This window comes from Lutra lutra, chromosome 5 (genome assembly GCF_902655055.1).
Source record: "Lutra lutra chromosome 5, mLutLut1.2, whole genome shotgun sequence".
Taxonomy (NCBI): Eukaryota; Metazoa; Chordata; class Mammalia; order Carnivora; family Mustelidae; genus Lutra; species Lutra lutra.
The window spans coordinates 77,177,138-77,200,899 of record NC_062282.1 but is presented as its reverse complement, the minus strand read 5'-3'; the positions used below and the strand labels follow the sequence as shown (position 1 = coordinate 77,200,899).

The following is a 23,762-nucleotide window of genomic DNA, read 5'->3' as shown; positions in this document are numbered from 1 at the left end:
GGTGGCAACAAGCACCTTCCTGGCTTTGTGTTGTTAGGCCCAGGATATTAATCTCCTTGGAGGAAATGAAGTTCTAGGGTCATCTCCCTTCCTAGGTCTGAGCCCCTGGTTGAGGCCACTGGGCATCAGGATGTTGAGTGCAGCCCTGCTCTCTGAGACCCATCCTGTGAGCTTGGAGGCTGCCTGCTGGGTTGGCTTGGCGATGTGTCCTTGTGCGTACTTAGAAGGAGGCATCCTGACCAGTAAGTAGACACAGTGGGGGCTCATAAAATGAAAGCAGAATCTCTGACTGTAGGGCAGGGATCAAACTCTGGGGTCCTCTCACCTCTTCTCCCATTCAAGGTATCTGTCGAATATTATGCAGAGGGGAGAGTCCTTGTTCCAAAGTAGGTGAGATAATGAGAGACTGAGGTTTCTGACTTTGGTTTCTGGAAGGGGTTCATAGGCTTCCAATGGGAGAGGAGCTTGTGCATCCCAACCATAATTGTGACTTCTTAATTCCTCATCACATCACTACCTTTTCATTCAGGTGCTGTTTAGTTTGTTTTAGGTTGTTTTTTTTTTTTTTTTTTTTAAGATTTTATCTATTTATTTGACAGAGGCAGAAAGATCACAAGTAGGCAGAGAGGCATGGGGTGGGGGAGGGGGGCAAAGCGGGTTCCCTGCTGAGTATAGAGCCTGATGCGGAGCTCCATCCCAGGACCCCGAGATCATGACCATAGCTGAAGGCAGACACTCAACCCACTGAGCCACCCAGGCACCCCTAGCTTGTTTTAGTTTAAAGATTTTATTTATTTATTTGACAGAGAGAGACACAGTGGGAGAAGGAACACAAGCAGGGAGAGGGGGAAAGGGAGAAGTAGACTCCCCGCTGAGCCTGAGCCACCCAGACGCTTCTCATGTACTGTTTAAAAACAGAGGTTGTTTTCTTTCCTCTGACTTGCACTGAGGCAGTCTGAGTTCCAATTTTCAATTAAAAATTATCAGAGGCAGGGATGCCTGGGTGGCTCAGCCAGTTAAGTGTCTGCCTTCAGCTCAAGTCATGACCCTAAGGTCTTCTTCCTCTGCCTCTCCCCCTGCTTGTGCTCTTTTTCTCTGTCAAATAAATAAATTAAATTAATAAAATTTAAAAAAAAATAGAAAGCTACAGGGGCGCTTAACATTCAGTTAAGCATCTTCCTTGGGCTCTAATCATGATCCCAGGGTTCTGGCATGGAGCGACACGGGAGTCTGCTTCTCCCTCTCCCTCTGTGCCCTATCCTCTCACTTGTCCTCTCTCTCACACTGTTTCTTTCTCAAAGAAATAAATAAAATCTTTTAAATCTACAAAATCCATGTAATAGGAGGGACTGGGAGAGGAGGGATGGTATAGGAATAAATATTATATGACATTACATTAAAAAACAATACAAGGTAATGATACTACTAGAACTACTATGGCCTTAATTATTGTGTAAAAAATGTATGACAATTCTATCCAATTTAGGTTTTCATTCATTGGGACAAAAGACTGATTGCACCCAAAATGTGTTGTCTTGCCAAAGCATTTGAAATCTTCTCTATTTTATTGTTTAAAAAGAAGACATAAAAATTTATAAAATCATATACCATTGTAAAAAATGTGATATTTTAAAGGGAAAAATGTAAGAATTCTAAAGAAGTCATGAAAGCATTATTTGACCACCTATAAGGCCGTAAACAATCATATCTCATTCTACATGTCAGTATATATCCAGTTTATATTCAGCATATATACACATGGGTGGGACTCCTGGTTGGCTCTGTCAGTCAAGTGTCCACCTTTGGCTCAGGTCATGATTCCAGAGTCCTGGTATCAAGTCCCAAAGAAGGCTCCTTGCTCAACAGGGAGTCTGCTTCTCTCTGGGCCATCTGCTCCCCCTGCTTCTGCATGCGAGGGCTCTCTGACCAAAAAAAAAAAAAAAAAAAAGAAAAGAAAAGAAAAGGAAAGGAAAAAAGAAAATATACACAGGGGTATGATACAATGCAATTTTTGTATTTGCTAACAAATCATGCTTTTTGTTCTTATTAAAACAAGCATAAAGTGTACATCATTTGTGTAACAAGAAAAAAACAAATCTGCCTCACATACTGTATATTACAGTGTAATAAAGTTGACTTTATAATACAATTTTTAATATTACATATAGATGTAATATATATACTAATCTAAAACAAAAGACTTTAACCTAAAAGCACTTATATATAACACCCAAGGAATAACAAATGATTTGAAAAATTCTCAAGAGAGCTGGTAAAATCATATATCACTATGAAAAGTTTAAAAACAACAACAAACTGTTGAAAATGTTCACATAATGTTTAAGAACCCTAGGGGTAGATCTGGCTTTTAATCTAGGCTCTCTCCTTGGAAAAGTGATAGAAACTCCCTGAAGTTCCATTTCATCTGTAAAATTGGGATGATACGACTATCATAGAGCTGTTTAAAGGTTAAACCAGACTACCTTGTAAAAAGACAAACTGTTATAGGGTAAACCCTCATTAATATTAACTATCCTTAACCCCTGGGGTGGAGACAGAGGAAGGATTCTTCACCTGAGGCCATATAGCCTACTACTCAAGGAAAAATCCAGAAGCTACCGGGCAACCTTGCTAGACACTTACATCATTTCGCCGTCCAATAGTACAGAATCTACCTACAGACCACACTCTCTCGTCCAACCGCATCACCACTAAGGGGCAGGGCATTTTCCCTTCTGCACCCTTTCTGGCCCCAACTCCCAGCCCCAGCTTCCCAACCCACCTATCCCATTTACTCGTACGTCTTTGTACCGCCCAGAAACAATGCCTTTTTAAAAATCCCCCTACATCTTCTCTAATTCTAACTTTCCCGCCCCAGTAGCTCTTGAGCAATCGGAGATGGGATTGTCCCTTCTTTCCCCGCCTCTTGGTGACGTTAAGAGAAGTCACCCCTCTCATTGGACATTCTGGAGCAGAAGCCTACCAATATCTGGCAGACTTTTTTGGTGCAGACGGACCGCTAGTATTGTCGCTGGTGATTGGCTGGAGTGACGAGCCAGGAAAATGGCTGCTAGTCCGTCTGTAGTCCCGGTGGCTGTGACTGCTGCGGTGATCCCCGTCCTGTCACCCAGCAGCGATTTCTCAAATTTGCGAGAAATTAAGAAGCAGCTGCTACTCATCGCAGGCCTTACCCGGGAGCGGGGACTGCTACACAGTAGCAAATGGTGAGATGTCGGGGTCGAAAGGGGCTGGACTTGGATCCCTGGCCTTTGGGGCCGTGGAGCTAATTCAGTTTGGGTGTTCCAGGTCCGCGGAGTTGGCCTTCTCCCTCCCCGCCTTGCCTCTGGCGGAGCTGCAGCCGCCGCCGCCTATTACAGAGGTAAGGATTTCCATCTCTGCTAGCGCTCCTCATCAACCCGAAGAGTTACCGAGTGCACTGTCGCTGGATGGGAGCATAATGCTTATCAGGAGTGTTTGTGGAGGGAATTCAAGCATTTAAAGAGCTGAATGTTGTAAGCGATTTTATCAGTGTGGGTTTGTTGATCTTTGTAAAGATTTGGTGGTGCTTTACTTAAGCTGGAGAAAATTAGTAAACAGTCCTTAAAAGACTTAAGCCTTTTAAGGTTTTGTAGCCCAGCCCAATGTTCTTTACGTTGAGGAGGATCAAAATTTTTGTTTTTTTAAAAGATTTGTCAGAGAGTGAGAGAGCGTGCACAAGTAGGGGGAGTGGTAGGCAGAAGGAGAAGCAGGTTTCCCTCAGAGCAAGGAGCCGGATGTGGGACTGGAACCTAGGACCCTGGGATCAAGACCTGAGCTGAAGGCAGAGGTTCAACGCACTGAGCCACCCAGGACTACACAGAAGACTCAAAGGTTTTAACAACAGTGTGAAACTGGCTTTGGATTCAAATAGTTCTGGGTTCAAATCTCAGCTACACTAGTGACATTGGGCAACTTACATAATATGCTGAGCCGCACATTTCATTTGTGAAATGCAGATAATAATAGTATCTACTTTAAGGGGATATAGAGAAAATTAAATGAGATACGAATATATTTCATATATGATCTATATAGCAGGTATTTTTACATAGTCTGTGTAGTCTGAATGATTTTCATCATAATCCATTTCGTTTTTCTTGAAGATGCCACTTCTTTACCCCAGAAACCATGAGTATTTCCTACTCCAGAAGGTATATTGGAGATGAGAGGGGATGGGGAAGGAAAAAAGAAAATGGTGAGAGGATATGAAAAAGGACACTAGAGGAGTGCCTGTGTGGCTCAGTGGTTAAAGCCTCTGCCTTCGGCTCAGGTCATGATCCCAGGGTCCTGGGATGGAGCCCGAAATCCAGCTCTCTGTTCGGTGGGAGCCTGCTCCCCCCACCCCCCGCCTGCCTCTCTGCCTACTTGTGATCTCTTTCTCTGTCAAATAAATAAAAAAAACTTAAAAAATTAAAAAAAAATAAAGGCCACTAGACTCCTAAGCTGAATGGATATATTTAGAACTTGTTCCAATGAAGGAAACACTGAATATGTTTTGGTTCCAGTTTTGTTCTGATAATATTTGCAGCAAGAGGGATAAGGAGAATGAAGTTATTAAAGTTTTAATCAACTTACCCCTAGAATTTGTGAGGATTGTATGCTTTTTTTTTAACTTAAATATGCATCATCTCTTTTATTTACATACAGAATTATGTCTGTGTTCTGTGCCTTTTGCAATACTAACATGTCAAAACTTTTTGAAGTATAAAAAACATAAGTAATTGCACAGTATATTGCATTTTTTTTAAGACATTATTCATTTATTTGTCACAGAGAGAGAGAGAGCACCAGTAGTGGGGAGAGACAGGCAAAGGGAGAAGCAAACTCCCTGCTGAACAAGGAGCCTGATGCGGGACTCGATCCCAGGACCCTGAGATCATGACCTGAGCCCAAGGCAGACAGTTAACCAACTGAGCCACCCAGGCATCCCACTATATTACATTTTTGTACATATTTGAAAGACTAGAAGAGGCAAATAACAGATATTAATGCTAGACATTTTCCATGATGTTTCCACTATTTCCTCCTCAAATCTCTACTACTTGCTCCATTTTACTGATAAAGAAAGGAATTTTGGGACACCTGGGTGGCTCAGTCGGTTAAGCGGCTGCCTTCGGCTCAGGTCACAATCCCAGCATCCTGGGATCGAGTCCCACATTGGGCTCCTTGCTCCGTGGGGAGCCTGCTTCTCCCTCTGACTCTACCTGCCACTCTGCCTGCCTGTACTCTATCTCTCTGACAAAAAAAAAAAAAAAAAAAAAAAAAAATCTATTAAAAAAAAAAAAAAAAAGAAAGGCATTTTCAGGGTGCCTGGGTGGCTCAGTTGTTAAGCATCTGCCTTCGGCTCAGGTCATGATCCCAGGGTCCTGGGATCTAGTCCTGCATCTCTGTCAAATAAATTTAAAAAATATTTTAATTAAAAAAATAAAATAAAAAAGAAAGGAATTCTCAGAGAAACTAAGTAACTTCCCTATTAATGTCATGAAACCAGTAATTTAAGGAATCGCAATTTGAATCCAGGTCCCTAACACCAAAGTCTGTGCAACTCCCACTACATTTAAAGAAACAGTGCACGTTTCTGAGTGTATTAGTTTAGTTTTTTAAATTTTTATTTTTTTCCCCAACTTTTTATTTTGAAAAAAAGTTCCATAACCTTAGGGAGCACCTGGGTGGCTCAGTCAGTTAAGTGTCTGCCTTCAGCTCAGGTCATGATCTCAGGGCCCTGGGATAGAGCCCTACATCAAGCTCTCTGCTCTTTGGGGAGCCTCCTTCTTGCTCTCCCTCTGCCCCTCCCCCTGCTCGTTCTCTGTCTGTCTCCTCTCTGTCAAATAAATAAATATTTTTTAAAAATTTCCATAACCTTAGTTTGTAATAAAATAATATACAAAAATAATTTATACATATATGTATATGTAAATAAATATATATATATATGCTAGGTTTTGGGGAGGAACAAAATACTTCTTCTTACATCTTGAAATTAATGAGTATACTTCTTTTTTTGTTAATGGATATGCTTCTTGAATTTTAATTTTTATTGTCTTATATAAACTTACTTAAACTTCCATAAACTTGTCTCTCTTCTAGGAGGATGCCCAGGATATGGATGCTTACACCCTGGCCAAAGCCTACTTTGATGTTAAAGAGTATGATCGCGCAGCACATTTCCTGCATGGCTGCAATAGCAAAAAAGCCTATTTTCTATACATGTATTCCAGATATCTGGTGAGGACCATTTTAAGATGTCATTCTGCCTTCAGTGAAACATCCATATTTAACACCAAGGGGGAAAACTTTAATCTTTTAAATAGTTTAGCAGTAGTCTACTTGTTAAATGTACTTTATACTTAACAGTAATAAAGAGAGTATAAAAAAAAAGTTAAAAAATGACAGTATTAAAAGAAAATATTAAAACAAGCCATAGGGCGCTTGGCTGGCTATTTTGTGGAGCATGTGACTTTTTGATCTCTCAGGGTCATGAGTTTGAGCTCATGGGTGTAGAGCTTTGGGTGTAGAGCTTACTTAAAAAAATCTTTTTAAAAAATTGACAATATATTTTTTTAAGTTTTATTTTTAACTCATGAGCCCAAGATCATAAGTCGTGTGCTCTTCTGACTGAGCCAGCCAGGTGCCATGATAATACTCATTATTGACAAAGGTGTGAGGCAATAGACTCCCTATTTTGGTAGTAGAAGTTCATAAAGAGGTTTTAGAAATCAATTTTGGCAGATTATGTCCATATGAAATACTGTGACCAGACAATTCTACTTTTAAGAAACTTGTCAAATAGAAATACTTCAGTAGGGGCGCCTGGGTGGCTCAGTGGGTTAAGCCGCTGCCTTCGGCTCAGGTCATGATCCCAGGTCCTGGGTTCGAGCCCCACATCAGGCTTTCTGCTCAGCAGGGAGCCTGCTTCCTCCTCTCTCTCTGCCTGCCTCTCTGCTTACTTGTGATTTCTCTCTGTCAAATAAATAAATAAAATCTTAAAAAAAAAAAAAAAAGAAATACTTCAGTATATGCACAAGGATATATGAATAGGGATATTTATTATTTTTTTGTGATAGCCATAAAATGTCAATAACCTAAATAGTCATTGTTGATTCTTGCCTGAAGTATTCTTTTTTTTTTTTTTTTTTAGTTTTTTTATTTATTTATTTGACAGAGAAAGAGATCACAAGTAGGCACAGAGGCAGGCAGAGAGAGGAAGGGAAGCAGGCTCCCCGCTGAGCAGAGAGCCTGAGGCGGGGCTTGATCCCAGGACCTGAGATCATGACCTGAGCTGAAGGCAGAGCCTTAACCCACTGAGCCACCCAGGTGCCCCTTGCCTGAAGTAAATCTTTAATGTGATGTTGCAAAGTGATGATTTTCCACACCAGTGTTCTCTCTATATTTACTACTTGCCACTTGGCATTCTATACTATACATGAGCTTTTCCTCCCCTTCTTCTCCATTTATTTATTTAATATCAAAGATTCATATATTTGTAATTGTTTGTTATTTAGTACTTTACCTAATTAGTTTGGTGCTCGGATTATTTCAGATTTAACCTTTGGGAGCCCTTGAATTATTTAAAAGTAGTGACTGTGGGGTGCTGCGGTGACCCAGTTGAGTCTCTGATTCTTGGTTTCCATTCTGGTTTGATCTCATGGTTGTAGGATCCATGTTGGGCTCTGCACTCAGCATCTGCTTAGGACTCTTCCTTTGCTCTTCTGAAGACCCCTCTCTCTAAAATAAATAAATCTCTAAAAAGTAAAAAATAAGAGTAGTGGCTGGTAGTATTTGCCATTTGGTTGGACTTGGGCCCTTTATCTGGAGTCAGGTTGCTAGTTTTAGAATGAGTTTCAAAATAAACTGAGATAAGATCTTTTTATTGATTTTCTCTTACAGTCTGGAGAAAAGAAGAAGGACGATGAAACAGTCGATAGCCTAGGTATGAATTTCTTTCCCTTATCTTTTGGACTAAAGCAGGGGTTGCACACTTAAATGCCTATATGAGCCAGGCAGGTAATATAAATAAATGTGTGAAGTGGACCTAGGGGGACTGTTACAAATTGGGGAGCACAACTTCCTGCTTGTTACATACCTCCGGCTGAGGACTATCTTAAGGAAATGTGGGCCTAGTGTTATCAAGGCTTTCTTCCCTTGGCCCTACACTGTTCTTTGGAACCTGAAGCTAAAAATTCTGACTTTTAGTTGTGGCTTGTGATTTTTAAACATTGATAACTTTCGAATTTTTAAAACCCTCTGCCGGCCTGGGGCACCTGGGTGGCTCAGTCAGTTGGGTGTCTGACTCTTGATTTTGGCTTGAATCATGATCTCAGGGTCCTGAGATTGAGCTCCACTAGAAGATTCGTGCTTAGTTGGGAGTTTACTTGAGATTCTCTCTGTCTGTCTCTCTCTCTCTCTCTCCCCTCACCCCCCCACCACTTACACTATCTCTCTCTGTCTAAAATAAATAAATACATCTTAAAACAACAACAACAAACAACCTCTGTGGATCTAACAACATATGACTGCAGACCAGTTATCAGTTTTAATTTCTAGAACAAAGTAAATGGATTGTATAAGATGTTGGCCACTTCTCAGCATTCTTACATAACTGGTGTAAGTTCCATTTGTAACTTTGGCATCGACCAAATTCACATTTCATAGGTCTATGAAATGAACATTGGCAATCTTTCCTTAGATGTGAGATTTTGTTTCCTAGGTCCGCTGGAGAAAGGACAAGTAAAAAATGAGGCACTTAGAGAATTGAGGGTGGAGCTCAGCAAAAAACACCAGGCTCGTGAACTTGATGGATTTGGCCTTTATTTGTAAGTGTCAGAGTAATTTGGATTTTTCTATAACATTTTCTCCTGAGTAGAGGGGAGGTGTTATGAAACATTAACTTCTCCTGTAATTGTTTCTTGCCTTCCTAGATACGGTGTGGTGCTTCGAAAACTGGACCTGGTGAAAGAGGCCATTGATGTGTTTGTGGAAGCTACTCATGTTTTGCCTTTGCATTGGGGAGCCTGGCTAGAACTCTGTAACTTGATTACAGACAAAGAGATGGTAAATTGAGAAATTTATATGAATGAACTTCTGCTCCAAGTCTTATGTAATTCTGTAATGGGATGGGAGGAGAGAGGTTTGCTAAACCTTTGCTTGTAGCTAGGTCTTTGCTCCTTCTCTAATCTCTTTCACTGTTGGAATTTCAGTCTTCATTTGAAAGTCTAATGTCTGGCTCTTGGCTGGTAGTTGCTGTTGTATTTATGTGTAGTTATATTAGAGTATCTTCTCTTTATTTCATGTTTCCACATTCGAGTTTTACTGTAACTTGTTGTATAAACTAAATGTTAGTATACTTTGTTTCCTTATTCCAGAAATACTATAGGAAAGGTTCCTCTGACATCAAGGATTATATTAAAAACATTTTTAAGGTCTCTTCTGGGCTGTCCTAGGACTCCATAAAGATTTATAGATTTGTTAATTAAATAATGTATATGGAAACTGCTTTATAAACAGCAATCCTTTTATTAGTCATTGTTAGAGGACATTGTCTATAGAGTTTGTTTTGCCATTCTTCAGTAGTTAATGGAATTGATAATACACTTCATTTTGTTGGCTTTGAAGAGCCAAAGGCTGGTTGATTTCCCCCAATAATGATATGTGTTGCTAAATCTGTGTCTGAAATCTTATCTTGGTTTATTCCTATTCATTATCTCTAACTGCCTGATAGACTTTTATTGAAAGTTTGTTTTATCTCTGAACTCAAAATATGCAAAACCAAGTTTCTGATCTTGCCTCACAAATTCTCATTCTTCCTCCCAGCTTGAGAGACTCTCTTGATAGCATCACTGTTTCTCAAGACACCCAGTCTTGATGCTGCATGGTCATATTTGTTCTCTTTCTCTTACTCTTCTTACGTCTAGTCATTTGCCAGACCTCGCCATGGTTTTCTTCTTATATACATCTCTTTCTCTTGGTTTTCTTCGCTATCTTGGTTTTCAACATAGATTTGGATTACTTATAATTAATAGCTACTTTTCTGTCTAGCTTTTCCATTTATACACTCCCATTCCCAAGCTATTGTGTATACTGTTTTCAAACTTACTCTTAAAAAACCCATGTCATCATGTCATTCTCTTGCCCAAAATTGTAGTGGTCTCCTATTGCATCCCACTTGCTATTGCACCACAGTACCTGCCCTACCAGTTCAGTCTTATTTGTTCACTACTTTTGAGCACATAGCTTCCCCTTAAACTAAGCTAGTTTCCTCATCCTATTTATGTACACTCATCAGGATTGTTTTGCCTGTGTTTATGTTGTTGCCCTGCTTAGAATGTTCTTATTTTCTCTTCCTCTCTCTTTTTTCTTTTCAAATTCTAACCATCCTCTAAGACTCACCTGAAATCCTATCTTTTCTTTGAAGTCTTCCTCAACTAGGTCATTCCTTCCTATTGTGCTTGTGAGTCCTGCTCACTTAATTGAATTGCCTTGTGTTCATTGTTAGGTGTTCTCATAAAGTTTTGGTGATAAATTTCTTTAGACAATAAAGATAGTTCCTTGATGTTCATCTGGGAGAGAGGTCAAAGTATATTAAGTGTGTCCCTCTCTCTCCTGCTGGCAGCTGAAGTTCCTGTCTTTGCCAGACACCTGGATGAAAGAGTTTTTTCTGGCTCATATATACACAGAGTTGCAGTTGATAGAGGAGGCCCTGCAAAAGTATCAGAATCTCATTGATGTGGGCTTCTCTAAGAGCTCATATATTGTTTCCCAAATTGCAGTTGCCTATCACAATATCAGAGGTGAGTGAATAAGGACAATGAAATACCATCAAATCCTGAAGGTAGCACTGTATTGTTTTCTAAACTTTCTTATCTTGTTTATACAGATATTGACAAAGCCCTATCTATTTTTAATGAGCTAAGGAAACAAGACCCTTATAGGATTGAAAATATGGACACATTCTCCAACCTTCTTTATGTCAGGGTGAGCTGCTTCCTTTGCTTAGTCTTGTTCAAGTTCTTTTGTGCTTTAATCTCCAGGATTGGATTGTCACTGGGTTGTGTTAGCCATGAGAAATATAGTTCACGGAGTTCCTCACTCTTGCTTAGATTGTCTTTCTTTTTTCTTCCAGAGCATGAAATCTGAGTTGAGTTATCTGGCTCACAACCTCTGTGAGATAGATAAATATCGTGTAGAAACATGCTGTGTAATTGGTAAGAGACTACTTTTTTTCTTTTAAGATTTGTTTTCCTTATAAGTAATACAAATGTAAGAATAATGGTATAAAAGCATCAAGGATAACAAAATCATAGACTGTAGAATGTAAAAACTGGGTATAATCCCACCTCCAAGATTGGTGAACATGACTCCAGAATATTTTTCTGTGTGAATACTAAAAATGAGAGTGTGGGTGCATGTGTGTGTATAATTTGCTTGCAAAACTGTATCATTATAAACACTGATTTGTAACTTCCTCTTTTTTTTTTAACCGTTTATCTTTTCCATCGTTTTATTTAGTACATCTAGATTTATATTATTTTGATGGCTATTTGGTATTACATAGATGTGCCATCATTTTTATGCAATCATTTTCTATTGTGTAAGTTGTGGCCACTGTTTGTTGATATAAAAATAGTTTCGGGAACCATCTTGTGGGTGTGGGTGTATGTGTGTGCATGCGCAAAATGGTATTGTTTTGTTTTGTTTTAGATTTTATTTATTTATTTGAAAGCGAGAGATACAGCAAGAGAGGGAACACAAGCAGGGGGAGTGGAAGAGGGAGAAACAGGCTCCCTGAGACCTGATCCCAGGACCCTGAGATCATGACTTGAGCTGAAGGCAGACACTTAATGACTGAGCCCCAAAATGGCAGTTTTATTAAAGATCGGGGTACAGGATCTGTGGGCAGAAAGAACTGTTGTGCTGGGGTCTTGAGGAGTGGGGATTATATACTTGGAGTTGGGGGAAGGAAAAGGGAGGTTTCAAAAGAACTTTCATATGCTAAAGAGGACTGACCTATAAAATACTGAAGGCCTTGTCATTTTCAAGTTAAGATTGTTTTCCCCTCTAGCAAGGTATTAACTTTAAGATAGTTGGGAGATTCTGAGAAAACCACACATGTCCCACTCTGGAATGGGGGTTTGGAGGAGGTTGTAGGCTGTCAGCTTATGCTTTGTCTTCAGGTTGCCTTCTGCCCTCTCATCATTTCCCCTCTGAACAATTTTGACCCTTAAATCTTCAAGGTTGTTGAAGGTGGAAGATCTCATCTTTTGTAACTTCTTCCTGCTGAGTAGGGGTGTAGCGATGCCCCTACCTAGGGTCAACATTGTTCAGTTGGGGAACACATAGGGGAGTTATGAAAGGGGAGACAGCTGAATCCAACACAGTTAACATATATGAACTTTCTTGAGTAGAAGGGGTCATCTGTTGATGTGAAGTCATTGTAGGTGTAGAGTCTTGGCACCAAGCAGAGAGATACTGAAAAAGACAATTGCATTAAGAGGAGTATGGCTATAAAGAAGTCTAATAAAGAGATCCTTAATAATTGACCATAATTTTCCTCCAGTCCAGGAGTTTAAAGGAAAGAGATCATTTAAAGCACCATTTTGAGTATTCATGTCAGTTAAAGACCCAGAAATATTTTTGTGATAATTTGAAATAAATACACAGCATTCTGTTCTTATGATAGCGCAGGTTCTGCCTTGTGCAAGAGTTAAAGCACCTAATGTCATTCTATTTTGTAAAGCTGCCTTACACATTTGTATTACTTTAGTATTTAATGGAGAAATGTTATTTTGAGTGTCATTTAGGGATTTGACCATGTACTTATTACTTTGTGTCAAACAACATCCTCCAGTCTTAAAGAGGGAACAAAGATGGATGTTGTGTCATACCACCAAGACACAGGACATATCCACCATTGTTTTAAATTTGGAAGGTTAGCTGGGTTGGTAATGGTTTTAATAATGCGTCCATGCGGGGCGCCTGGGTGGCTCAGTGGGTTAAAGCCTCTGCCTTCAGCTCAGGTCATGATCCCAGGGTCCTGGAATCGAGCCCCACATCAGGCTCTCTGCTCAGCAGGGAGCCTGCTTCCTCTCCCTCTCCCTCTGTCTGCCTCTCTGCCTACTTGTGATCTCTGTCTGTCAAATAAATAAATAAAATCTTAAAAAAAAAAAATAATGCGTCCATGCATCCAGGCAAAACCCAGAGTACCTCGGCCTATCCAGCCTGGGGGAGCAGTGGCCACAAGTTATAGTCGTGTAGCCATTGAGTCCCAGCCAGGAGCCGGCCATCTAATACTGGGCCTTCTTGAATTGCAGTCAGGATATTAAGGGCTATTTGGTTTTGGGAGAGTCATCCTTTGAATTTGTGTGAATTTCAGGCCCATTTGATGGGGGACTTATGGCTTAATAATAATCCCCCTTTCTTTAAATTGCACCATGGACATATAGGACTAGGATGGCATATTTTATATGTATAAAAGTATAAATATTTTTAAGGCTTTTGCCAATTGCAAAGCACAGGTGGGGGCTACAAATTCTGCTTGGGGGCAGATGTGTTTGCTGATAGGGCTTTGGCCTCAGCAGTCTGAGTTAGACTGACTATAGCATACCCAGCTTTTCTTACCCCTTTTTCATGAAACAGCTGCCATTGGTAAACCAACTGTCATCTGCATTTTTGATAGGTGAATCTTTTTTTTTTTTTTTAAAGATTTTATTTATTTATTTGACAGAGATCACAAGTAGGTAGAGAGGCAGGCAGAGAGGGAGGGGGAAGCAGGCTCCCCGCTGAGCAGAGAGCCCCATGTGGGGCCATTCCCGGGACCCCGGCTCCATGACCTGAGCTGAAGGCAGAGGCTTTAAACCACTGAGCCACCCAGGTGCCCCTAGGGGAATCTTTTAAATCTGGTTGACTAGAATAAGCAAGATCAATGACCTCTGAACAGTTATGCTCTATAGAGGTTATGATGGTCAGGTCCATGCATAAGGGTAGCTGGGTTTAAAGTTTGACAGGTTTTAAGTATTATTTCAGTCATATCTATAAGCATTGCCTGGTGTTTAATAAGTCAGTTTCCCATGGGATGCCTGGGTGGCTCAGTTGGTTAAGCATCTGCCTTCGGCTCAGGTCATGATCCCAGTGCTGAGGGATCGAATCCTGCATCGGGCTCCTTGCTCAGCAGGGAGCCTACTTCTCCCTCTGCCAGCTCTGCCTGCAGCTGTCCCTGATTGTGCACTCTTGCTCTCTGATAAATAAATAAAATCTTAAAAAAGAAAAAGGTCAGTTTCCCAACATCCCTTGGTGGCTTTTGGTTTCTAAGATACTTTGGACCTGATGTGAAGTCATTACAGTCAGGGACTGTCCCATAGTGAGCTTTGAGGCTCCTTTTACCAGGAAGGCTGTTACATACTTGGCTAAAGACTTTGTTTGCGATTGCACCTGAATAGAGGTGGCTTCTAGAATAAATACGACTACAAGGGATGAAACCATCAAGAAGCCCCCACTCTTTAAAAGACATTTATTTATTTATTTATTTGAGAGAGAGCATGAGCAAGGGGAGGGGCAGAGGGAAAGGGAGAAGCAGACTACCCACTAGATGCTACCAAACCTCTTCCCCCAGTTGTGACAACCAAAAATATATGCAGATAACTGTCAAATCTTGGGGTTAGACTCATCCGTGGTTGAGAGCATGGCCCTATGTACTCCACCACACTAGTATGACCTGATCATCAGTTGACATCAACACATCAGTAGCCACTTTTGGATGAAAGTAAGCTTGGTTGTGATTGAAAGCCTCGGTTCCCTAGAAACAAAAGGGAGATGTCTGTTGCTGGGTGTGCGATGACACTGCGTTGAGATCATACATTTGTATCTTTCTAGGTCAGGAAGTTCTTAAACCAATTGAATTTCAGTCCATCAATTCACTATTTCTAGCTCTTGAGGAAGTTGTAGTTCAGTATGAGAAAAAAGCATTAAAAAAATGTAATAGGGGCTGCTTGGGTGGCTCAGTCTTTAAGTTGCTGCCTCCAGCTCAGGTCATGATTCTGGAGTCCTGGGATCGAGCCCCACATTGGGCTCACTGCTCGGCAGGGAGTCTGCTTCTCCCTCTCCCACCCCTACTGCTTGTGTTCCCTCTCTCACTGTGTGTCTCTCTGTCAAATAAATAAAATCTTAAAAATAAAAATATAACAGGAACTATTGGAATGTGAGAGTGGGAGTAAGTGATCTTTTCAGTGTCAGCATTATGAAAGAAAGATAAAGTCTGTTATGAGGGTAGAACTCTCTTTTATTCAGAAAACACCTTTTGAGCATCTTCTGAGTGCCAGGGACTATACTTTGTATTGTAGTACCTACCCTAATTGCCTATTGAGGAATACTAATAAGAAAATAACTATAATGCAGTGGGTTGAGTGTTAGGATGCTGAGAGAGTTCATACAAAAGATACCTAATTTAGCATATGATTAGGGAAGTCTTCTTGAGAAGATGGTGCTTGAAGGCTGGGCAGAAGTAGAAGAGTTCAGTAAGGAAGGAAAAGGATTGACTTGGGAAGGGCATTGCACTGCAGAGGCACTGAAGTATGAAACAGGCATTGGGCATGAAGGAGCTCCTTGTCTGGAAGCATGGTGTGGGAGGTGGAAATGTTCAAAAAGGGGCCAGATCTTGATGAGTCTTTTATGCCTTGCTGAACATTTGGATCTTATTTTGAAAGTGGTTGGAGTCTTCTGAAGAATTTTTAATCAGAGAGTGATGAAAGTTCTCAGATTTTCATTTTCAAATGATGACTGTAGTCAGTGTGCTGGAAGAATTAGATAAAGGGCAAGACTAGAATCGGGGAGACCAGCTAGGAGATTTTTGCAATAATCTAGTCTAGGGATAATGATGAGAGCCTACACTGAGGTATTGGCAGGAAGGATGGAGAGAGGCTATTAGACTTAGAAGATATTTAGGAAATAGAAGAAACAGGATTTGGCAACTGGGTAACCAGATGGGCAACAGTGCCCTGTATGTGAAGAAAGAAAACAGAGGTTGGGGAGATAAGGAACAATCCTTTTTTTCACCTCTTGACCTAGAGCCAATTAAAATAAAAGAAGACATATATCTGAAGAGTAATGATTTAGGAGTTTTTTGTTTTTTTTTTAATAATTATTTGAGGTGAACTTTTTTTTTTTTTTAAAGATTTTATTTATTTATTTGACAGAGAGAGATCACAAGTAGATGGAGAGGCAGGCAGAGAGAGAGAGAGGGGGAAGCAGGATCTCCGCCGAGCAGAGAACCCGATGCGGGACTCGATCCCAGGACCCTGAGATCATGACCTGAGCCGAAGGCAGCGGCTTAACCCACTGAGCCACCCAGGCGCCCCGTGAACTTTTTTTTTTTTAAAGATTTTATTTATTAGAGAGAGAGATAGCAAGAGAAAGCACAAGGTGGGGGGTGGGGGGCTTAGGAGGAGGGAGGGAGAAGTGGACTCCCCACTGAGCAAGGAGCCTGAGTTGGGGAGTGGGGCTCCATCCCAGGCCCACAGATTGTGACCCGATGTGAGGGCAGACGCTTAGCCAGCTGAGCCCACCTAGGCGCCCCTTGAGGTGAACTTCTTAATGAACTGTTTTTTTTCTTAGCATATCTGTAAATGGCCAGCACAGTGCCTGACATGGTAAATAAATGTTTGTTGAATTCAGCCCACCTACCTTAAAAATAAAAAATAAGGATTATTAGTTCATGGCTAAAAAATATACTTCAGCTTTCACATTGTAGCCAGTTCAGAGGAATTAAAAAGGAGAAAGAAGAATGGAGAGAAGAAAAGAAACTGAGGACCCGAAAGAATGAACTCTCTTATGAATAGAGTGGTGGCAGGGATCTCCTGTTTGTTTAGTCCTTGCTTCTCCTCTTAGGTCATGATACCAATTGATTTTTTCCCTCTGTGTCTTTTCTGGAGTCCCAATCTCTGAGAGGCATCACTTAAATATATATAACAGCATATACTATAGAACAGTGTAGTTAAGTTTGGACTCTGGAATCAGGCTACTCAGTTTAAATCTTGGTTCTACTAGTAACTAGCTGAGTGACCTTGGGCTTAACCTGTTTATGCTGTAGTTTCCTCAATAAAGGCATAAACAGTAGATCCTTCTCTCAGGTAATTGTCATGAGGATTAGATAAATTAATGCCTAGAAAGCACTTATAACAATGTAGGTTGCCCAGCATGTTGTAACCTTTATTATACTTTGGCTCTTCCAAATAAGATAAAACAAAACAAAACAAAAAAACCAGATCTCATTTACTTGGTCATTGCTCAAAACTTGGCTTGTTCTGACTTATTTAATGTCTCTGTCATCCTCACTCCTTTAGCACCTAGGGCTTAGTTATATAGGGCTATATCCCTTTTTCTGGGTGCGAAATCAGTATTTTGGCCTAGAAATGTGCCATGTTGATACATAGAGCTTTCATTCCTTCCCTTTTCCTACTCCCTAGCTAATGACTATTTAGGTTATTTTTTCATTTGTACTGTTATAAACATTTTGTTTCATAGCTACAACAGAAACAGGATTTGTGGGGGTTTTAAATTATTATTAAGTATAATGTTGCATTAGTTTCAGGTGTACAATAGAGATTTGATAATTCTGTATTTTTTTCTTTTTAAGATTTTGTTTATTTATTTGACAGAGATGACAAGTAGGCAGAGAGGCAGGCAGAGAGAGAGGAAGGAAAGCAGGCTCCCTGCTGAGCAGAGAGCCCTATTCGGGGCTCAATCCCAGGACCCTGGGATCATGACCTGAGCCGAAGGCAGAGGCTTTAACCCACTGAGCCACCCAGGTGCCCCGACAATTCTGTATACTACTGAACACTCACTATAATAAGCACAGTCACCATACCAAGTTATTACAGTATTATTGACTGTATTCCCTATGCTGTACTTTGTAGTCTGTGACTTACTTACTTTATAACTAGAAATGTGTACCTTGTAATTATTCTTTTCTAAAAATAGCTTCATTGAAAAAAACCCAGCTTCATTGAGGATAATTTAAAACTATAAAATTTACCAACTTAAAGGTTACAATTCAGTGAATTTTTATAAATTTGTACAGTTGTGTAACCATAGCCATAAATCCAGTTTAGAATACTCTGGCACCCTTGGAAGTTCCCTTGAATGTGTTTGCAGTCAGTCCCCCTTGCATTCCCCAGCAGCCACAGATTTGCCTTCTCACTCTATATTTTGCCTTTTCTTGAAATTTTCATGTAAATGGAATCTTGGAATATTTAGTCTTATCGTGTAAAGAAGCTTATAAGCTTCTTTTACTTAGCTGTTTCCAAAGTTACCCATGTTGTAACATGTATCAGTAGTTCTTTCCTTTTTAAAGATTGTATTTATTTATTTGACAGAGAGAGAGATCACAAGTAGGCAGAGAGGCAGGCAGAGAGAGAAACAGGCAGAGAGAAACAGGCTCCCCGCTCAGCAGAGAGCCCGATGCTGGTCTCTATCTCAGGACCCTGAGACCATGACCTGAGCCTGAGGCAGAGGTGTAACCCACTGAGCCACCCAGGTGCCCCAGTTCTTTCCTTTTTAATGTTGACTAGTATTCCATTGTTTAGAGATACACATTTTGTTTATCCATTAACCGATTGACATAAGACAGATGGCTTCTATACCCTTTCTGCAAATAAAATCTTTCAAAAAATGCCAAAAGCTTTCACTTGTTCTCTTCAGGACCAATGCTAATAGACCTGCTTTGATTCTTGTGGAAGAGAGGAGCTCAGAGCTCTGCCTTTTTATCCTTTGAGGACCTCTTTAGAAACCTGGGAATATAGTTGGAAAACTACCAAGCTAAAACCTACTACAGACATTTCCTACTTTTTTTCATTGTTGGTTTTTTTTTTTTTAAAGATTTTATTTATTTGTCAGAGAGAGAGGAGAGCGAGCGAGCACAGGCAGACAGAATGGCAGGCAGAGGCAGAGGGAGAAGCAGGCTCCCCGCCAAGCAAGGAGCCCGATGTGGGACTCGATCCCAGGACCCTGAGATCATGACCTGAGCCGAAGGCAACGGCTTAACCCACTGAGCCACCCAGGCGCCCTCATTGTTGTTTTTTGTTTAAAGATTTTATTTATTTATTTGTCAGAGAGAGAGAGCACACAAGCAGGGGGAGTGGCAAGCAGAGGGAGAAGCAGGCTCCCCGCTGGGCAAGGAGCCTGATGCGGGGCAGGATCCCAGGACTCTGCGATCCTGACCTGATTGGAAGGCAGACACTTAATCTAACCGACTGAGCCATCCAGATGTCCCTTTCTACCCTTTGTTAAGAAAATGTGGATAATTAAGGAGGGCATGTGATGTGATGAGCACTAGGTGTTATACCTAACCAAAGAATCATTGAAAATGGGGTGCCTGGGTGAGTCAGTGGGTTAAGCCTCTGCCTTTGGCTCAGGTCATGATCTCAGGGTCCTGGAGTCAAGTCCTATATCAGGTTCTCTGCTCGCAGGGAGCCTGCTTCCCCTGTCCCCCAGCCTGCCTACTAGTGATCGATCTCTCTGTGTCAAATAAATAAAATCTTTTTTTTTTTAAAGATTTTATTTATTTATTTGTCACAGAGAGAGAGCGAGCGAGAGTGAGCACAGGCAGATAGAGTGGCAGGCAGAGGCAGAGGGAGAAGCAGGCTCCCTGCTGAGCAAGGAGCCCGATGTGGGACGCAGTCCCAGGACTCTGGGATCATGACCTGAGCCGAAGGCAGCCGCTTAACCAACTGAGCCACCCAGGCGTCCCAATAAATAAAATCTTAAAAAAAAAAAAAAAAAAGCATTGAACCTTATGTCAAAAACTAATGATGTATATGTTGGCTATTGGCTAATTGAATTTTAAATTTAAAAAATGGAGGAAGGGGCGCCTGGGTGGCTCAGTGGGTTAATCCTCTGCCTTCGGCCAAGATCATGGTCTCAGGGTCCTGGATTCGAGCCCCACATTGGGCTCTCTGCTCAGCAGGGAGCCTGCTTCCCGTGCGCGCCGCCCCCCCCCCCCCCCCCCGCTGCCTCTCTGCCTACTTTTGATCTCTGTCAAATAAATAAATAAAATCTTTACAAAAATAATAATAATTAAAAATAAATAAATAAATAAATAAATAAATAAATAAAGGAGGAAAAAAGAGAAAAAGAAAATGTGGATAAATGCTATATTCAGATGAAATAAACTGAAGAAAAACTTTTAAGTGTTAGGGAATTTTTTTTTTTTTTAAACCAGAATGTGTGATAGATGCAGTATATTTCCCAAGGTAATGATGATGTTCCCTTTGTATAAATTGGCTTTTCTGCAAACACTTTGGGGGAATGGGTTATAGTTTCATGTCTGCTCTGTGGAATGCTATTTTAGTGAACTTATATTTTTACCTGTCTAGTTATTCATATATATATATTTTTATTTTTCAATCAGGCAATTATTATAGTTTGCGTTCTCAGCATGAGAAAGCAGCCTTATATTTCCAGAGAGCCCTGAAATTGAATCCTCGGTATCTTGGGGCCTGGACGCTGATGGGACATGAGTACATGGAAATGAAGAACACATCTGCTGCTATTCAGGCTTATAGGTGAGTTTCTAGTTGAGGGGGGAGGTGGAGGGGATTACTGTGATGTTAGGAGCCTCTCTTGAGCCTGTAAGTCGCTAACCTTGATTCTGTCCTCTAACCAGTCTCTCTTGCATTTTATAGACATGCCATTGAGGTCAATAAACGGGACTACAGAGCCTGGTATGGGCTTGGACAGACCTATGAAATCCTTAAGATGCCATTTTATTGCCTTTATTATTATAGACGGGCCCATCAACTTCGGTAAGTCTGGTGAATGATGTGTTTGTTATGAGAAGGGCTCATACTTTCCTTTACCTTTTGATAGGTACTGAAGAATCACAGTGAATGAATGGTTTTGACTCTTAGAGACCTGGGTTTAAATGTGCCGTATGCTTTTTGATCGTTTTTATGTAATATATTCTAATGGGTTAATAGTTTAATTGTGAACACAAAATAATACAATTATATGAAGTATTGGATTAAAGATCAGTCACTGTATAGATTTGAAATAGTGGTCGGTGATGGTGTTTCCTTAAGGAAGGACTTTAGATTTTTTTTAAAACCTTTGCTCAGACTGCCTATTCTTTTTTCTTAGGCCCAATGATTCTCGTATGCTGGTTGCTTTAGGAGAATGTTATGAGAAACTCAATCAACTAGTGGAAGCCAAAAAGGTACCTGTAATTGGGTTCTGCAGAATTGGGGTGGAAATTAGCAGTTTGGATGAACGGTTGGGCTCTCTGCTCTAATTGTCCTTCATGCTGATCTATCTACATATGAAAGTCTTAAGTATTTTTGGACTCATAGGCTAAAAAGCAAAGCAGAACTGCCATTATCAGTGCGCCTATCAGTCTAGTAAAAATGCTTTGCATTCTGCAAGTCCATACTTCTGGGTGGCTTAAAAGACTTGAGCCTTTATGTGGTAGGCCATGGCACATGGGACATTGGTCAAAGTGACCAGTTTATTTTATTTTATTTTTTTTACAGTGTTATTGGAGAGCTTATGCCGTGGGAGATGTGGAGAAAATGGCTCTGGTGAAACTGGCAAAGTGAGTGAAAGGAGTGAAATGCTGTTGTTATTTCTGTTGGCTTCTCTGGTATGGTATATCATGTGTTTTTACTTTTATCACTGGCTTGCTTTGAGATCTGATTTGTACTTACAGACCAATTTATTTTGTAGGCTTCATGAACAGTTGACTGAGTCTGAACAAGCTGCCCAGTGTTATATCAAATACATCCAAGATATCTATTCCTGTGGGGTATGTGTCATGAGCATCCAGAATTGGGTTGCTGATCTCATCCTGACTACCTCAGTCACTCCTGCTTTCCCTGTCTAGGAAATAGTGGAGCACCTGGAGGAAAGCACTGCTTTCCGCTATTTGGCCCAGTACTATTTTAAGTGCAAGCTGTGGGATGAAGCTTCAACTTGTGCCCAAAAGTGTTGTGCATTCAATGATGTGAGTAGCAGTTCTTTACTAAAGGGTTTGGATTTTAGGCTCAGACTTGGGATCTTTATTGTGACCTGAGGATGGAAGATGGGTGAGAAGTGGAAAGGATACCTTAACCCATGAAACTTCGATATCAGCATTTTAGAACTTGTTTTTGAGAATAGCTTTGGACATATTTTGAAACAGTTGCCTGACTTTGTTTCAGACCCGGGAAGAGGGGAAGGCCTTGCTCCGGCAAATCCTACAACTTCGGAACCAAGGCGAGACTCCTTCTACGGAGATGCCTGCTCCCTTTTTCCTCCCTGCCTCACTGTCTGCTAACAACACTCCCACACGCAGAGTTTCTCCACTCAACCTGTCTTCAGTCACACCATAGTTGGCTGCTTTCAAGCCAGCACATCACTAGAGCCATGTTAAGCCTTACCTCCGTGTAAGGAATGGCCAAGTCTGTTCTTCCAAGGACCTTGGTTTTTTTGTTTATACAGATGGAAATAGCTCCTTGGGGACAGTTTATAGAATCACCTTTGGTGTAAACTGACAGAAGAATCCTGGCAACAGAAATTGTCTTTTGCCAGTTAGAAGCACTTCTATTTCCCTTCTGTTCAGAGAGTGGCTTCAGATCTTGGCCTTCTTCCCAGACCTCTTCCCCTCTAAAAAACATCCCTTTAACAGCACTTTAGCACAGGCAAGGCTTACAGGAACAAAGTTTCAATGATGCTGGGAGTGAGAGATTCCTTACAGAGGCATGGAAAGGAGAAAAGTGTGCCGTTCCACCCTCTGTAGGCAGTAGGGGCAAGGTGTACCCTAGGGAGGTCAAGGCACTTGATAGACATGATCTCATCATTCTTGGATTTACGGAACAAGACTATGCTGTCAGAGGTAAGATTTGAACAGAGTGAAGCTATACATTTGTTCTTGCTTTGTGGGGACAGTCTTCTAAAACATCATTTTAAGGACTTTTCCTAGAAGCTTTCAAATAGAAAGGAGCCTACTAGAGTTGAATCAAAGAAGAGACAAAAAGAATCTTACTTTTTAGGGAACTATTGGATGGCAAAAGAGCCTATGGAGTTAGCTATACTCTTACTAAAGCAAATCAAGGAGGCAGGATTAATAGATAATTTCATGGACATTCAGGAGTGTTATGTTTTGTGACTATATAGACAAGAATAAACTCACTTCAAGCTGGTCTGTTGTAATAACTATTTTTGATGTTATTTTTCTCCCCCCTCTGTTATCTTCAACAAAATGGTTCTTTTCAACTTCACTTGTTTAGATAAGGTAAAGAGAATCATTCTTGCTGTATTCTTGGAGGGTTTCAGGGCTGTCATGTGTATTCAGTAGGAGATAATATGCTCAATATTATATTACCTCCAGTAGGAGGTAATATGCTGAGACTATAATGTCCTCTGTAATAAATTTGAACTGTATTTATGCTGTGGATTATTCTGAGCTCAGGGCCCAGCCTTCCTTTGTTATTTCCAGAACAAGTTTGTTAGCCAGTCACCTCTTCAGGAACGACACTTCATTTTATATTAAGGTATCTATATTTTATATTTTATATATATGTGTACATATATACATATATATTTAGTATAACTTTATATTAAGGACATTAGAGTATCTAATGTCCCTTGAATTCATTTCTTACAAGGCTTTTCTTAGCTTGGCTGTCCACTAGTTACATATCTCTACTGCCATTCCTGTTCAAGGTTCCAAGGGGCCCAAATGATGTTTAATTTTAATTTTTTCC

At 40.6% G+C, this 23,762-nt stretch overlaps 1 protein-coding gene across 2 annotated transcripts; it reads left to right on the top strand.

The window, feature by feature from the left end:
• The first annotated feature begins 3,030 nt into the window (after window positions 1-3,030).
• On the top strand, window positions 3,031-23,226 carry CDC23 (cell division cycle 23). Of its 2 annotated transcripts, XM_047729242.1 has the most exons (16): window positions 3,031-3,224; window positions 3,307-3,379; window positions 6,127-6,264; window positions 7,927-7,969; window positions 8,747-8,852; window positions 8,958-9,090; window positions 10,649-10,826; window positions 10,913-11,010; window positions 11,159-11,240; window positions 20,435-20,588; window positions 20,709-20,828; window positions 21,163-21,238; window positions 21,552-21,613; window positions 21,745-21,823; window positions 21,902-22,021; window positions 22,218-23,226. In XM_047729242.1, exons 1-16 carry the CDS (start codon window positions 3,064-3,066, stop codon window positions 22,386-22,388), a joined length of 1,794 nt encoding a protein of 597 aa, XP_047585198.1. In that variant the 5' UTR covers window positions 3,031-3,063; the 3' UTR covers window positions 22,389-23,226. The 2 variants fall into 2 exon arrangements, with proteins under 2 accessions (XP_047585198.1, XP_047585199.1); XM_047729243.1 differs by lacking the exons at window positions 10,649-10,826; window positions 10,913-11,010.
• The last annotated feature ends 536 nt before the right edge of the window (window positions 23,227-23,762 follow it).